Consider the following 13,675-nt stretch of genomic DNA (forward strand, 5'->3'; position numbering starts at 1 on the left):
ATAAAAATGCAAATCCATTCTTCATTTGTTACTTACTATTCTTATTGCAGCATTTACTCACCCCAAACATTTCTTACCGTGAAAGCCAGTCTCATGTGATCTTGACTTCTGGAAACACCAATCCTCCACAAAAGCTTTAGATCACTCTGAGCTTAATTAGATGTAAGTAAGGGAAACAAACTGAGTTTTCATTCCTACTAATACGATCCATTCTCGATGAAAGTTGTCATTTTTCTCATGCTACTTGAACCATAAACTCGTATGACTCTGTATCTTTGTGGTGGCCATCATTTTCAGTCCGGTCTTTGCCATGATAGGTTATGGTCAGGTATACTCTCCTAAAAGCTTTTTGCCAAATCCAACTGAAGAATACTAGTAGAATGAATATACCACCTCACATTTGTGGTGTTCCATACATAGTTTGGCTAATTGGGCTCCATAATTTCTTATGTCAATACCAAGATGGTGCAATTAGCCACACGTAGATCATCTCAATCCTGCTCTTACATTTCCGAGATGGGTCATGGCATGCCCTGTTGGCCTGAGCTCGATTGATTGGGTGGGTCCCTGTGCAGCCTAGGATGTTAGATATGTTCCCACCTACCCCGTTCGATCTTATGGATTCAAGTCAAGCCCAAGTACAAGTTGATCCGATCAAACCAAACCAAACCAAACCAAAAGCACGAACGGGTTAACCGAGGCCGAGTCGTTGGTCCTGCAAAGAAGTTTGCGAAATGGCACGATTGCCCTTCCAATAACAATGCGAAGAGTTAGTTGGGTGGCATTTGTATCTTTGAACTTTACCTTGTGATCTCGGTCAAATGCCTCTTCCCATCCCTCACGAGATTGTTGTTGGATCCACTCCCCTCGCCCTCTCAGAGAGGGGTGCACCGGCGGAAAAGGAGAGTGAGGTTAACGTTCCAAAATCGGCATTGAAAAAACGCAGCGAGAATCTAAATCGCAGCCGTCCGTCTCGACATCACGTGAGAGATCACGTGACCGGAGGCCAGCGCTGATGACCGACGGGTCTATAAGTAGCGGCCGATGGCTCTCGCCCATCCTCACCTCCGCATTGCGACCTCGAAGCGATCTCTATCCGTCTTCGACCCCCCTCGACTCCTCCTATTCCCCTCCGTGCGCTTCTGGTTGAGATCTCGCCTCGTCGGTTCCGTTCCTCTCGCTTCTGATTCCTCCTGGAAGCCCTTGGACCGCCGGTTGTTCTTGTGCCTCCGAAACCCTAGGGCTTGCTTGAGATTGGTCTGCTCTCGCGGTTGGATGCTACTTTCGCGAGGGTTATGTGTGGAAATTGGTCGTTTTGTGGTAGATTGATGACCATGAGGTCGTTGAACACGTGTTCTGATTTCTGATCAGCCCTACAAGTCCGTGATCTGAGCCCTTGACGAGTAGGGCGCAAAATAATTTCTCTCGGCGACTGAGCTTTTGGTTTCCAAGCGAGAGGATGTTTCCGATTATTGAATTGAGGACTCCAGTAATGGATTTTCATTTGGTAATTGATTCTGTCGAACCCATATTTTTTTAAAATTTGAAGTGAAATGTGTTACCAAAGTGTGCTTCTGACTTAGAACTAAGAGACTTTGATTATTAGGGTTAGTGCCAGTAACTTATCTGAAATCGTGAACAAAGAAAATAGAATCGTTAGATCTATGATTCTGCATGACATATAATTGAATAGTTATGAAAGATCATGTTTTCTTGACCACCATGCTAATTTCTCTGTTTTTCTGCTTCATGATATACTTGTCATTTGTGCCGTATTTTAGCATTTAATTTATTCATAAATGTTTATGGACAATAAGGATCTCTTCCCCAGGATTTGAACTTTGGTATAGATTACATAATATTACCTTGTTCATTTACAATATTCCACCAATTGTTGTCCCTTTTTATGATTTAGTAATCTAATGGAAGAATTGTTTGAGACCACATATTGTGTTATTTTTTCAATTGTCGATAAGGTGTGACTTCCTTAGACTCTATTACCTTATTCATTTGCCTAATTTATTCATGTACTTTGTTTCATCATATTTAAAATTTGGACTTCTTATCTAATTCTCTTGTAACTTATTTTCAGAAGATTTATACAGGAACTATGTTTTTCACAGTAAATCTCCACAAATTGTGAATCGGGATATCAACAAGGATTTCCAAATGATGCTGTTCATATAGAACCTTGTTCAATCAGTTTTTTATGTTGGTACACATGAAATGGGGTGCCGTGGAAGACCTGTTTTTGATCTTAATGAACTTCCGACAGAAGAGGAAGGCGATAATGATAACCCTATAATTTCCCAGCCCCAAAAGTCTCTTCCAGTTGGCAATTTGAACAGCTCAAATCTGTTTCTATCATCAGAAGGGTGTCAAAGAATACTGAATAACCATGCTTTCACACATGCATCAATTGGTTCTGGTTTTCAACCTTTTGTTAGGAAAAAGGATTTGCCAAAAGCGAAATGTCCGAAACAATTAGATGGTGAATCAAGCGTTAACCAAATGCTGACATCTGTAACTGCAAGTCTTGAGGATGATAACAAAGCTAGCAAGTTGGTGTCATCGGGTGATCAGGATGGCCAAACAGCTGAAAGAGAAGAAGGTGAATGGTCTGATATGGGTGGCAATCCAGATGAAATCGTAAGCTTTTCTACCAACAAGCAAAAGGTACCTGACTCTGAAGCTGCAGAGAAGCAGATTGTGAATGAAGAAAGTGAACCTGACTGTATTAGAGCTGACGAGAATAGCCACAATGATTCTAGTTATATTGGGAATAGCGATAATGAAGTTGGTGAATCTTTTAAAGACCTGAAAGAAAATGATTCTTTGGGCTCAAAGAGCCACAAAGTTTCAGATTCTGACTCCAGAGTAGAAGAAGTACTTGCTGATGGCTTGGGGGAATCTTCAATTTCAAAGCACAAAGAAATTAGAGGAGTTGAAGCCAGTCATGCTCTGAGATTTGTCAATAATCCTGTTAAGAGGCCCAAACTTGATGAGCACAAGGAGGCGATGTTAGGAAAGAAAAGGGCCAGACAAACTGTCTTTATAAACATGGAAGAAGCTAAGCAGGCAAGTTCTGTGAAAACTGCAACACCTAGGCGACAAACTTCTTTTTCAGCAACTGTTGTTACACGTACTGCTAAAGATACGTTTCGTGCTGCCACATCCTCTATTGACCGGATTGCCGAGAGACAAAATCAGATGATAACCAAAGAACAAAAGCAATCTAATATCCTGGATGCTGAAGGTGGTTTTCCTATTGAATCAGTTGATCAAAAAACAGAAACAAATGGTGATTTAAATTCAGGAGGCTTATCTAGGTCTAAAAAGATGAACCACAATGGTTCTGCTTTGGATACATACCCACCACCAATTCCAAGGCAGGGTCCACGTAAGCAGCCTGTTGACACCAGACAATTTAAAAGTCTCCCTTTTTCTGGGCAAAGTGTCGCAGATCAAAAAGTGGGAACCAAAAAAATCGCTTCTTCAAAGAGGCCTACTTCGTCTAATTTACAGAACCTGGATACATCAGTAGAACGGCTTCTTAGAGAGGTGACGAATGAGAAATTTTGGCATCATCCAGGTTTGTCACATTCTTTGCTCATGTACAGTGCTCACTATTTTTCTTCCTTTGCTTTTAGTTGTAGCTCCAGATTCCGGGCAGAGAATGATATGAGATGCTCTATGTTACTTATATGAGTTTCAACTGATATATATGAAAATAATGTTGGGGAATTTTAGGATTTTTAGGACTATATAGGCTAAATATCTCAACATTAGAGTTGTTTGATACAACTGAATTTGCTTTTTTATTAAGATTACAACTCAGCCATGAATGATGACTGAAACTTAAGATTGGAAAGTTGATGCTTGATGGTGGAAGATGGATTCCATTGTAATTAATTGTACTGTCAGTAGTGGAATTTAAAAGTATCTCCTTGATAACTGACATTCAGGATGTTCATTATATCTATTTCGGAAGTATGTGGCAGAAATTTGAATGATGCGTCGCCGGCACGAGGGCCGTGCGATCCGTCGAGTTATCATGAATCATCGGAGCAGCGAGCAAAGCCCGCGTCAGCCTTTTATCTAATAAATGCATCCCTTCCGGAAGTCGGGGTTTGTTGCACGTATTAGCTCTAGAATTACTACGGTTATCCGAGTAGCACGTACCATCAAACAAACTATAACTGATTTAATGAGCCATTCGCAGTTTCACACTCTGAAATAGTTCATACTTACACATGCATGGCTTAATCTTTGAGACAAGCATATGACTACTGGCAGGAGCAAGTTAGGTAAAATAAATATTATCAATCAGTCGCTTGACATCACCAGTATGCAAAATATGCATTACATAACCTCATGAGGGCCATTCTTATGAAAAAAAATAGGCAGATTGTTTGGTAGGATTGGGTTTTGGGATGTCTTGGATCTGAAGTTGATTATTCTCTATGTGGTACAGAGATCAATTTATGTTCTATTATGTATGTAAATTGCTGGTTAAGTTGTATTACTCTTCGTATGTATTATTGACCATTTGCCGCATATTTTACATGCCAAAGTTATTGTATGCGATCTTATGTAAGCATGGCAACCATGTCATCGGTTATTAGTTTTATGAATTTGTCTTCTTATTCTGTCCATCCTAGTCCTTATGAAGCAATTGTTTGGTAACTTGGTTATAGATCTTGAGAGTAACAAATATATGGTTGGAAATATCTGATCTTGTGCAGAAGAGGCAGAGCTACAGCGTGTGCCTGAACATTTTGAGTCTGTTGAGGAGTATGTGAGGGTTTTTGAGCCTTTGCTTTTTGAGGAATGTCGAGCACAACTGTACAGCACCTATGAGGAGCTTCAGGAGACTACAACAAGGGATGCACATATAATGATTCGTGTTAAGAATGTTGAAAGACGAGAAAGAGGTATTCATATGACATACTTGTATTATTTTTTTTTAACAATTTATGACCAAGTTGTTTTGTTTCTCCAATCTTCTTTGATAGACGCAGTCTGGGTCAAGCCAATACAAAGTACAACAAATTTAATTTGATTTTTATAGTTAGCAGATAGTTTCGTTTGTAACTTTTTATGGACTTGTTGCAGTGTAGAAAGTCAATGAATTTAACTTAAAATGATTAGTCCTTGATGTTATGCATGACAACCTTTTTTCTGTGTGCATAATAAGGACATAGGTCACAAGGTCTCGATCATCCTAGACCTATATAGTGTGTGAGATCCATTCAAACTTGTGGAAAGCCCAACAGAGTCTACAACGGGAACCAGTCACCATAAAGGTGAGAAATTGTGCTGCTTTTATTGAGTGGGTATTGACCAAAGACCTAGTACATGCAGATATGAAATAAATTAATACTGTTTATGTATATAGGTTAGTTTTACCTGAATTTTACTTATTCAGTTCTGAATCACATGTTAACTGATATCTTTTGTGTTGATTTCTTAGACATTCATTGGTATGCATCAAACTTGCTGAGTTGGAGTCATATGACATGTCTGGTGGGAAGGAAATTTAGAGGAAGAAGTGATGCCAGATAGGGGCATCACCAAGATGTGGGGTTATAGAGGGGAGCATGGGAAGGAGCCTAAGATTTCGGACAAGGTGGCAGAAACTAGGAGGTTCCCTTGCATTCCTTTCTTGTAAAGAAGTAGAGAAAAGAACAGTGGTGAGAGAAAAAAAGGAAAATATATAAATTACAATATATCATATATAGTATATAATATATAAGGTAAGCATGTTTGGTTTCATGAGATATTGTTTGTAATTTTGAATGTTTTGTGATTTCCACATCAGACATTTGGATACACATCCTTCATCCATAACCAGTTCTCATTTGTGGCCATGCAGCACTGTTTTAGGCTCTTCATCTGTTCATATCCATTCTTTCTATCTTTTTCAATCCTGATAAAACTTTGATGACTTGATTATTAGCAGTCAATTTGATATTTTAATTGCAGGAAAATACTGTGCAAAATGTAAACATTTTTCTTGCAGGACAATATATAGGCAATTTTTGTTTTTTCTAATATAACACTGGGTTCTTCTTTAATTTTGACATACTCAAAAGTGTTTGTAAATGTGAAAATTTAAGAGAAATTATAATATAACTGAAATTATATAATCCTTGTCCTATTTTGACGTTCTCCTGTCCACTGCAATTGCTTTCTCTACGTGCCCTTTTCTCCACATTGTATCGTTGTGTTATATTGTCAGTGCCTCATTAATCCTGTAATGCTGTAAGCACCTCTGAAGTTTTATTTCACTTAGTCCTGTGCAATTAATTTATCAGTGTCAGAATGTTCAGTATTTTTCACTCTGTTGCACTGATCTTCTTTTGTTGATGTAATTTACTGGTCAGCATCTTGCTTTTTTGTCCTTCTGTAACTTCCTTCATTATTAGGCGATGAGTTTCATTGAGTTCTTTTGTAAAATTTTTTACAGTGTTATACCCTGTTCTAGCTCTTTGTTAGGAATCGATAGATAATTACGTTTTCTGCAACAAGGTAATTAGCATGCGCCAATCATTGGTGAAAGAACTTTGTGATAAAAATATCTCATCTTTTTCTGTGTTGTCATGCTTGTGCTTTCTTTTTTCTTGCCGAAGTAGCTGGGCGGCGAGAGTTCAAATGTTTACTTAAGAACCAACTGCCATTAATTTACTGAAGAAACAGAAATTACATCATTGATCATAACACCCCAATCAAAATGCTCTCCCCAAGAGATATCAGTCTTAAGAGTCTTTAAATTTGCTAGCTTGTGAGCTATAAAGTTAATTCTCCTACTGAAAATATGCTTAAAATAGAACATATTGTCCCCTTTGGGCCAATTTCAAAATGTCCTTGTGCAAAGCCCTAAGTTACCTTGGCACCTGTGCTTTTTCATGTACAGAATTGATCCATTCCAATGAACAAGAACAACTAGTCCATCCTCCTTGTAAATTGCTTTCCTCTCCACCTCCTTAGGCTCATTTGCTCCACAACTAGTCCATCCTGCTGCCTTCACATCCCCATTAGAATCTTTGACCACATCCTGTTCCTGCAACAAAAGAATCTGGATTAGACGTGCCATCAGACTTAATGATAGGAGTAATAATTACCAAGAGTAATATGTTGGTTGGTGATATTATTCCCCTCAGAATTCTGGGTGGTTTAGAGGAAATCAACAGTGGAAGCAATTACTTTCATCCATATATGATCCAACATTTTGATGATGGTTTGGGAGAATTAAGTACTACTAAGGATTGGATGAGGTGATCTCCATGAATGTTAACTCTCAGTGAATGTTGTAGGTGACAACTTGGAATTTAATATCTTTATTTTTGCTCATATTTTTAGGGGAGGATTTAAGTTTGAAACTAAGCTTATGGTAGACCTTCCATAGCACCAGATTGTACACTCTAATTTTTTTATTTAAAGTATTGGAGATTTCACATTTCTGTTATTTAGCCACATAGCAAATTTCATGTTTTTAATCTTTTCAGATGTGATCTGTTTGCTGATCTTTAGTCTTTCTAGGTCATGGTTGCTGATTAAATTTCTTTATTTTACATAGTTATAGGTTGGTTCTTATTTTGTCATTTCTGGGGAAAGCTTTGTCTTTTCGCTTCCATGCTTTGTATGGTTGTTCTGATCTTTTAGTTTTCACGTTGTTCAATAACATAAGATAAATATTGATAAGAAAATATCATTCCTCAGGAAGATTGAAATGGTATAACCTAGTATGTTGAGGTTCAATTTAGTCATTAGATGATTCACAAGAAGCTTACTTGATTGTTGGCAGCAGTGTCCGTAATTCCCTTAATTTTTCGGAACATTGGATATGAGCTTAACCAGGGAAGAAAGACATGCTGCATACAATTGGTGCAAAAAGGACTTGTGTCCTTTGCCATGGAAGGTTAATGGTTAGTTGGGGTATTTTATGCCGCATGTCAAAAGAAAAATGCTAAGTGAAGTTTTCTTTCCCCTCATTGCTTATTTGCTGGTAATGTTATGCTCCAGAGTTGATTACTCAGCCATCCTTTTGTGGGTAAAGGAATTAGATTGAGCCTTGACATTCTGTAGGATGTAGAACTTGCTTGGTAGGTAATATACCTGTTTTATTTTTCACACAGGTCAATCTATCAAGTAGTCTGTGGAAGTGTTTATTCTGCGAGGGAATAATACTTGCTGTCAAAGTGGCTGGCTGAGTAGTATTTCTTCCCTCTAGAGTCTTGACTGGCACATTAATGCTTAATATTTTGCTTCCCAATTCTTGCTGTTACTGGGCAAGACATTAGTTCCACTTAAATGATTTATATAATTTGTTTTAAGGTTTCAAATTTTCGGTCTGATATTGGTTCACACCTTGTCAGACCATTATTGTACCAGTGCACTTGGTTGTACCGATCTATACCATCTGATAACTGACTGTTATCGAGATAGATGGTCTAGTACCAATCTTTGGCTGGACCAGTAGATTATGATTACTAGTCAAACCAGTCCAACCTGTATTTGAAACTTTTTGTGCATATGTCATTTATTATTAATATTGCCAATAGACACTTATTTAAGGTATCTGCTGAGCTATGTGCAGCAAGATATGATTGCTGTAGGTTCATTTAATTGACTTGTTAATGTCATTTTATATATTTGTATTCAGGCTGGTATGATGTCATAGTTCTTCCAGCTCATGAATGCAAGTGGAATTTCAAGGAAGGTGATGTTGCAGTTTTGTCATATCCAAGGCCTGGTACAGGTTTGAATTTACCCTTCAATTTTCCTTTTTGTGAATTATATGTTAACTATTATGCATGAGGTTACATGTAGTTTATCTGTTGGTTAATATTTCGATATTGAAAAGGAAAATGATATATTGTAATTATTTTAGTTATGATGTTCTATCATAATTCATAAGCCTTACTTGAATTTCTCATCCTTTTGGAAGCAGCTAGATCTAGTAGGAGAAATAGTTCTGCTGCAAATGAAGATGTTGAACATGAAGTTACTGGACATGTTCTGGGTACTGTTAGGCGACATATTCCTATTGACACACGTGATCCACCTGGAGCAATTCTTCATTTTTATGTCGGGGATTTATATGACTCTAGTAGGTAATATCCATCTTTAATTTTCCCCTTTTTTGAGATGCACACGTATACCTTCTAGAATCAACACTTGATTGATGTTCTGTGAAACTTCTAAGTTGAATAACTGATTAGCGAAGAGTTAAAATGGTTGTAGTAATATAGGTGTAGGCTTGGATAAAATTGTGCTAAACTTGTTGGTGCTAAGTAGACTAGCTTACTCTCTAACTAGTGAGCTATACACACATAGATGCTTAACCATTCCTGTTAAGCGGGAGATACTGATGATGTTTGTTCTTGTTTCCTTGGCAGCAAGATAGATGATGAACATGTTCTTAGGAAACTTCAACCCAAGACTACTTGGTATCTAACCATCCTTGGATCCCTTGCAACTACTCAGCGTGAATACATTGCTTTGCATGCATTTCGCCGTCTTAACTTACAGGTGACATATCATAACCTTGTGACATCAAGAATTTAAACATGCATTTCTAGTCTGCTCATAATGATATGGTCAATGTATACAGATGCAAACTGCAATTTTGATGCCTAGTCCAGAACATTTTCCCAAGTATGATGAGCAGCCTCCTGCTATGCCTGATTGTTTTACTCAAAATTTTGTTGATCATCTGCATAGGACATTTAATGGTCCACAGTTAGCTGCAATCCAGTGGGCTGCTATGCACACTGCTGCAGGTACAAACAGTGGGTTGACAAAAAGGCAAGATCCTTGGCCTTTTACGCTCGTTCAAGGCCCACCTGGAACTGGGAAAACACATACCGTTTGGGGAATGCTAAACGTCATCCATCTTGTCCAATATCAGCACTACTACACCGCACTGCTTAAGAAACTTGCTCCAGAAAGTTACAAGCAAACAACTGAGAGCAACTCTGAGATTGTTAGTACAGGATCAATAGATGAAGTCTTACAGAGTATGGACCAGAGTCTCTTACGCACTCTCCCAAAACTTTGCCCTAAACCGAGAATGCTTGTCTGTGCTCCATCAAATGCTGCGACAGATGAGTTGCTAGCACGTGTTCTTGGTCGTGGTTTCATTGATGGAGAGATGAAGGTCTATCGTCCTGACGTTGCTCGTGTTGGAGTAGATTCACAAACCCGAGCTGCACAGGCAGTTTCTGTTGAGCGAAGAACTGAGCAGCTTTTGTTGAAAGGCCGTGAAGAAGTACTTCGTTGGTTGCATGAGTTGAAAGTTCGTGAATGCCATTTTGTACAGCAAATATCAAGTTTGCAGAGGGAATTGAGTGTTGCAGCTGCTGCAGGACGATCACAAGGAACTGTTGGTGTTGATCCTGATGTCCTTACCGCTCGGGACCAAAGCCGTGATGTGTTGCTCCAGAACCTTGCTGCAGTTGTAGAAAGCAGGGACAAAAATTTGGTTGAGATGTCCCGTCTCCTTGTTTTGGAAAGCAGGTTCCGGCCTGGAAGTAACTTTAATTTGGAAGATGCTCGAGCCAGCCTTGAAGCAAGTTTTGCCAATGAGGCTGAAATTGTATTCACAACCGTGTCGAGCAGTGGTCGCAAAATATTCTCTCGTCTCACTCATGGATTTGATATGGTTGTTATTGATGAGGCTGCCCAAGCTAGTGAAGTTGCAGTCCTTCCACCGCTCTCACTCGGTGCAGCAAGATGTGTTTTGGTTGGTGATCCACAGCAACTTCCTGCAACTGTTATAAGTAAAGCTGCTGGAACTTTGCTTTATAGCAGAAGCCTTTTTGAGAGATTTCAGCAAGGTGGATGCCCAACGTTGTTATTGTCTGTACAGTACAGGATGCATCCCCAAATTCGTGATTTCCCTTCACGATATTTCTATCAAGGACGTCTGACCGACAGTGATAGTGTTGTAAATTTAGCTGATGAAGTGTATTATAGAGACCAGTTATTGCGGCCTTATATTTTCTATGATATTGTGCATGGACGGGAATCCCACAGGGGTGGATCTGTCTCATACCAGAATGTTCATGAAGCACAGTTTTCTTTGCGCTTGTATGAGCATCTTCAGAAGTTTGTGAAAGCAAATGGTGGGAAAAAGGTCTCTGTTGGGATAATTACGCCATATAAATTGCAGTTAAAGTGTCTACAACGAGAATTTGAGGAGGTTCTTAACTCGGAGGAAGGAAAGGATATTTACATTAATACAGTAGATGCATTCCAGGGTCAGGAACGTGATGTGATTATCATGTCGTGTGTGCGTGCCTCAAACCATGGGGTGGGATTTGTTGCTGATATTCGTCGCATGAATGTTGCTCTTACTCGAGCTAGAAGGGCATTATGGGTAAGCTTTCTTTCATGGACACCCTATTACTTGATGCTTGAAGTTTTCCTGGAAAGTCTTAAATTAATGATGTTGTATGATCAAATTGACTGTAGGTGGTTGGCAATGCCAATGCTCTCGTGCAGTCAGAAGACTGGGCTGCTTTGATTGCTGATGCTAAATCACGAAAATGTTTTGTTGATATGGAAAAAATCCCCAAGGAATTCCTGGTACTGAAGGGGCCTACTTCATCTCCTGCAAGAGATTCATTGAATAACATGAGGGGTTCACGAACTGGTGGACAAAGACAACGGCATCTGGATGTGCTTTCAGAAACCAAGTCTGGGGCACTATCCGAAGATGAAGACAAGTCGAACTCTTTTCTGCCAAGAAATGGTAGTTGTAGGAATTTGAAGTCAAATGAGAGTCCTTCAGAGGATCTGGGACATTCAAGTGAAAGATCTCGAGATGCTTCTCAGTATGGCATTACTAAGAGGCAAAATTCTTACGGGGCTTCAAGAAGAGTGATATAACATGAAACTGATACGTGCAGGCGGTGCTATTTGGGTCTATTGATTGGATTCATGTCAACTGGAAGTAAGGCCAGGGAGCTCTCTGTCAAAGGCGTAGAAGGTTTTCGTTCCAATTTCTTTTGACAAGAAAGATTCTTGGTGGTGCTGGTATGCCTGATCATTGGGGTTGATGTGCCGGAAACATGTGCTCGACCATTGGAAGAAGGCAAGCAGAAGGATTAATTTGGAGGATGAGAGCACCCGGTGGGAAGTTGGAACAGGCATGATGCCTGAGCCTGGGGATGATTTGGATAAGCGGACATCGGGTTAAGAATTTGTATCTTGACGTTGAAGATCAAGCTTCAACACTACAGGCAAGAAAATGTTTGGAAGAGTCTTGCACTAAGACCAGACCTTATGGTGCTAGTTGAAGTGCTCCAACAAGTCAGGAAGCTGGGGATGATGTGGTTGAGAGCAGGTCATCATTCCTGCAGGCTTATGGTGCAGGTCCATGGGCGGAAGCCCCTGAAAGCTTTATAACACTGGCAGTTTGTGCATATCAAAATTTGCTGCAGAATTAAATTCCGTTATTGTGCACTAGAATATGCTTTAGATACAGGCCATCTTTCCATGTTGAAATGGATGTACAAGTGCATCTGAGTCAAGGGACCCATGCACTACAAAATTGGCTGGGGAACGCTAGCATTCGAAGGGTGAGCCCCGATGAGTTGGCCTCAGAGAATGAGTCTTAGCATTCTTTTGGTCTATCTTGGATCATACAGGCTTATTTTGAGGCCACCCTTCTTTTGGAAGTTACAGTAAGATTAATAGAAAATTATTTGGCCAACTTTTCCTTTTGGCTTTTGCAGAACAAGTTTAGTAATTTAATGTTTTATCTGTTGGAGTGAGGCCAATTCTCGGTTGGCTTTCTAATCAGAATGACCCTTCTGGAAATCCTTGGGAAATGTAGAGTTATATCACAGAAATCATGGAAATTGAATCGCCTCTATGATGAGCAGACTTGTTGTCTTCCACTTTGTGTGGTCACTGTTTTTGTTTCCAAAATGAGCGAGCATAGAAGAACTGTTTTTGTTTGCTATATGAGCGAGTATATTCCAGAAGGATGGGCATATGGACCCTCGTAACCTCGTTGATGCAAGCAGTCTCTTGACAGCAAACCATCATCGAGAATCGGCCCCCACGTGATCCTAATGTGGATCCTCATCTTGTCGATGTAGAATCAGCGTTTGAAATTACGTATGGGGCCGTGTGAGCTGTCAGCCACAAACGCCCCCGTCAAATCCGACGCAGATCTGAGTTTATGGGCTTTGCTCCGCCAAGAGAACTCCACAGCTACCCTTATGATTTCCATCGAAGGGGCCACATCTTGTTAACTTCTTAGTCGGGGCCCCGCGAGCGCAGGTAGAGCTTGGAGACGGGGCAACCACCAACAAAAACCGATCGCTCATTCCCCAAACCAACACTGCGCTTTCTCTGTAACGAACGAACTGCTCTTGTACCAGTTCCTCGTCTCAGGCTTTCGTTTGGAGGGTACTAAACTAGTAACTTGGAGATGGAGGTCAGATCGTAAGTTCTTTCTTTTTCGGGCGACATCGATCACATCGAGATCCGAGGGTGAGCATTTGAATTTCTCTTTTCCTGTACTTTTCTGTTTTCTTTTTGATACTTCTATCGATTGTTTCAACCCATTGGGTATTTGGTAACCTTGGTAACTCTCCTTTTTCTTACAAATTGCGTTCTAATTTACTGAAAGGAAAAAGAAAAGCATTGCCTCTCAATT

The 13,675-nt window shown here is 39.8% G+C and overlaps 1 protein-coding gene across 3 annotated transcripts; it reads left to right on the forward strand.

Moving 5' to 3' along the window:
- Positions 1-1,061: 1,061 nt before the first annotated feature.
- On the forward strand, positions 1,062-12,908 carry LOC103980202 (uncharacterized). 3 transcript variants are annotated; one of them, XM_009396518.3, is made up of 8 exons: positions 1,062-1,507; positions 2,093-3,592; positions 4,746-4,934; positions 8,666-8,761; positions 8,954-9,116; positions 9,402-9,534; positions 9,617-11,383; positions 11,479-12,908. In XM_009396518.3, the coding sequence occupies exons 2-8, from the start codon at positions 2,227-2,229 to the stop codon at positions 11,893-11,895; spliced, it is 4,131 nt and encodes a 1,376-aa protein (XP_009394793.2). In that variant the 5' UTR covers positions 1,062-1,507; positions 2,093-2,226; the 3' UTR covers positions 11,896-12,908. The 3 variants fall into 3 exon arrangements, with proteins under 3 accessions (XP_009394793.2, XP_065001714.1, XP_065001715.1); XM_065145642.1 differs by having other exon boundaries at positions 1,078-1,507; positions 2,096-3,592; XM_065145643.1 differs by having other exon boundaries at positions 1,078-1,507; positions 2,106-3,592.
- The last annotated feature ends 767 nt before the right edge of the window (positions 12,909-13,675 follow it).

Source organism: Musa acuminata, chromosome BXJ3-4 (genome assembly GCF_036884655.1).
Source record: "Musa acuminata AAA Group cultivar baxijiao chromosome BXJ3-4, Cavendish_Baxijiao_AAA, whole genome shotgun sequence".
Taxonomy (NCBI): domain Eukaryota; kingdom Viridiplantae; phylum Streptophyta; class Magnoliopsida; order Zingiberales; family Musaceae; genus Musa; species Musa acuminata.

What these genes read in the sequence shown, in the direction of transcription:
- LOC103980202 (XM_009396518.3), top strand. Translation starts at nt 2,227, where the DNA reads ATGGGGTGCCGTGGAAGACCTGTTTTTGATCTTAATGAACTTCCGACA. An exon ending in ATATCCAAGGCCTGGTACAG is followed by an intron (nt 8,762 to 8,953) that starts GTTTGAATTTAC and finishes TTTTGGAAGCAG; the next exon opens with CTAGATCTAGTAGGAGAAAT. An exon ending in TTCGCCGTCTTAACTTACAG is followed by an intron (nt 9,535 to 9,616) that starts GTGACATATCAT and finishes CAATGTATACAG; the next exon opens with ATGCAAACTGCAATTTTGAT.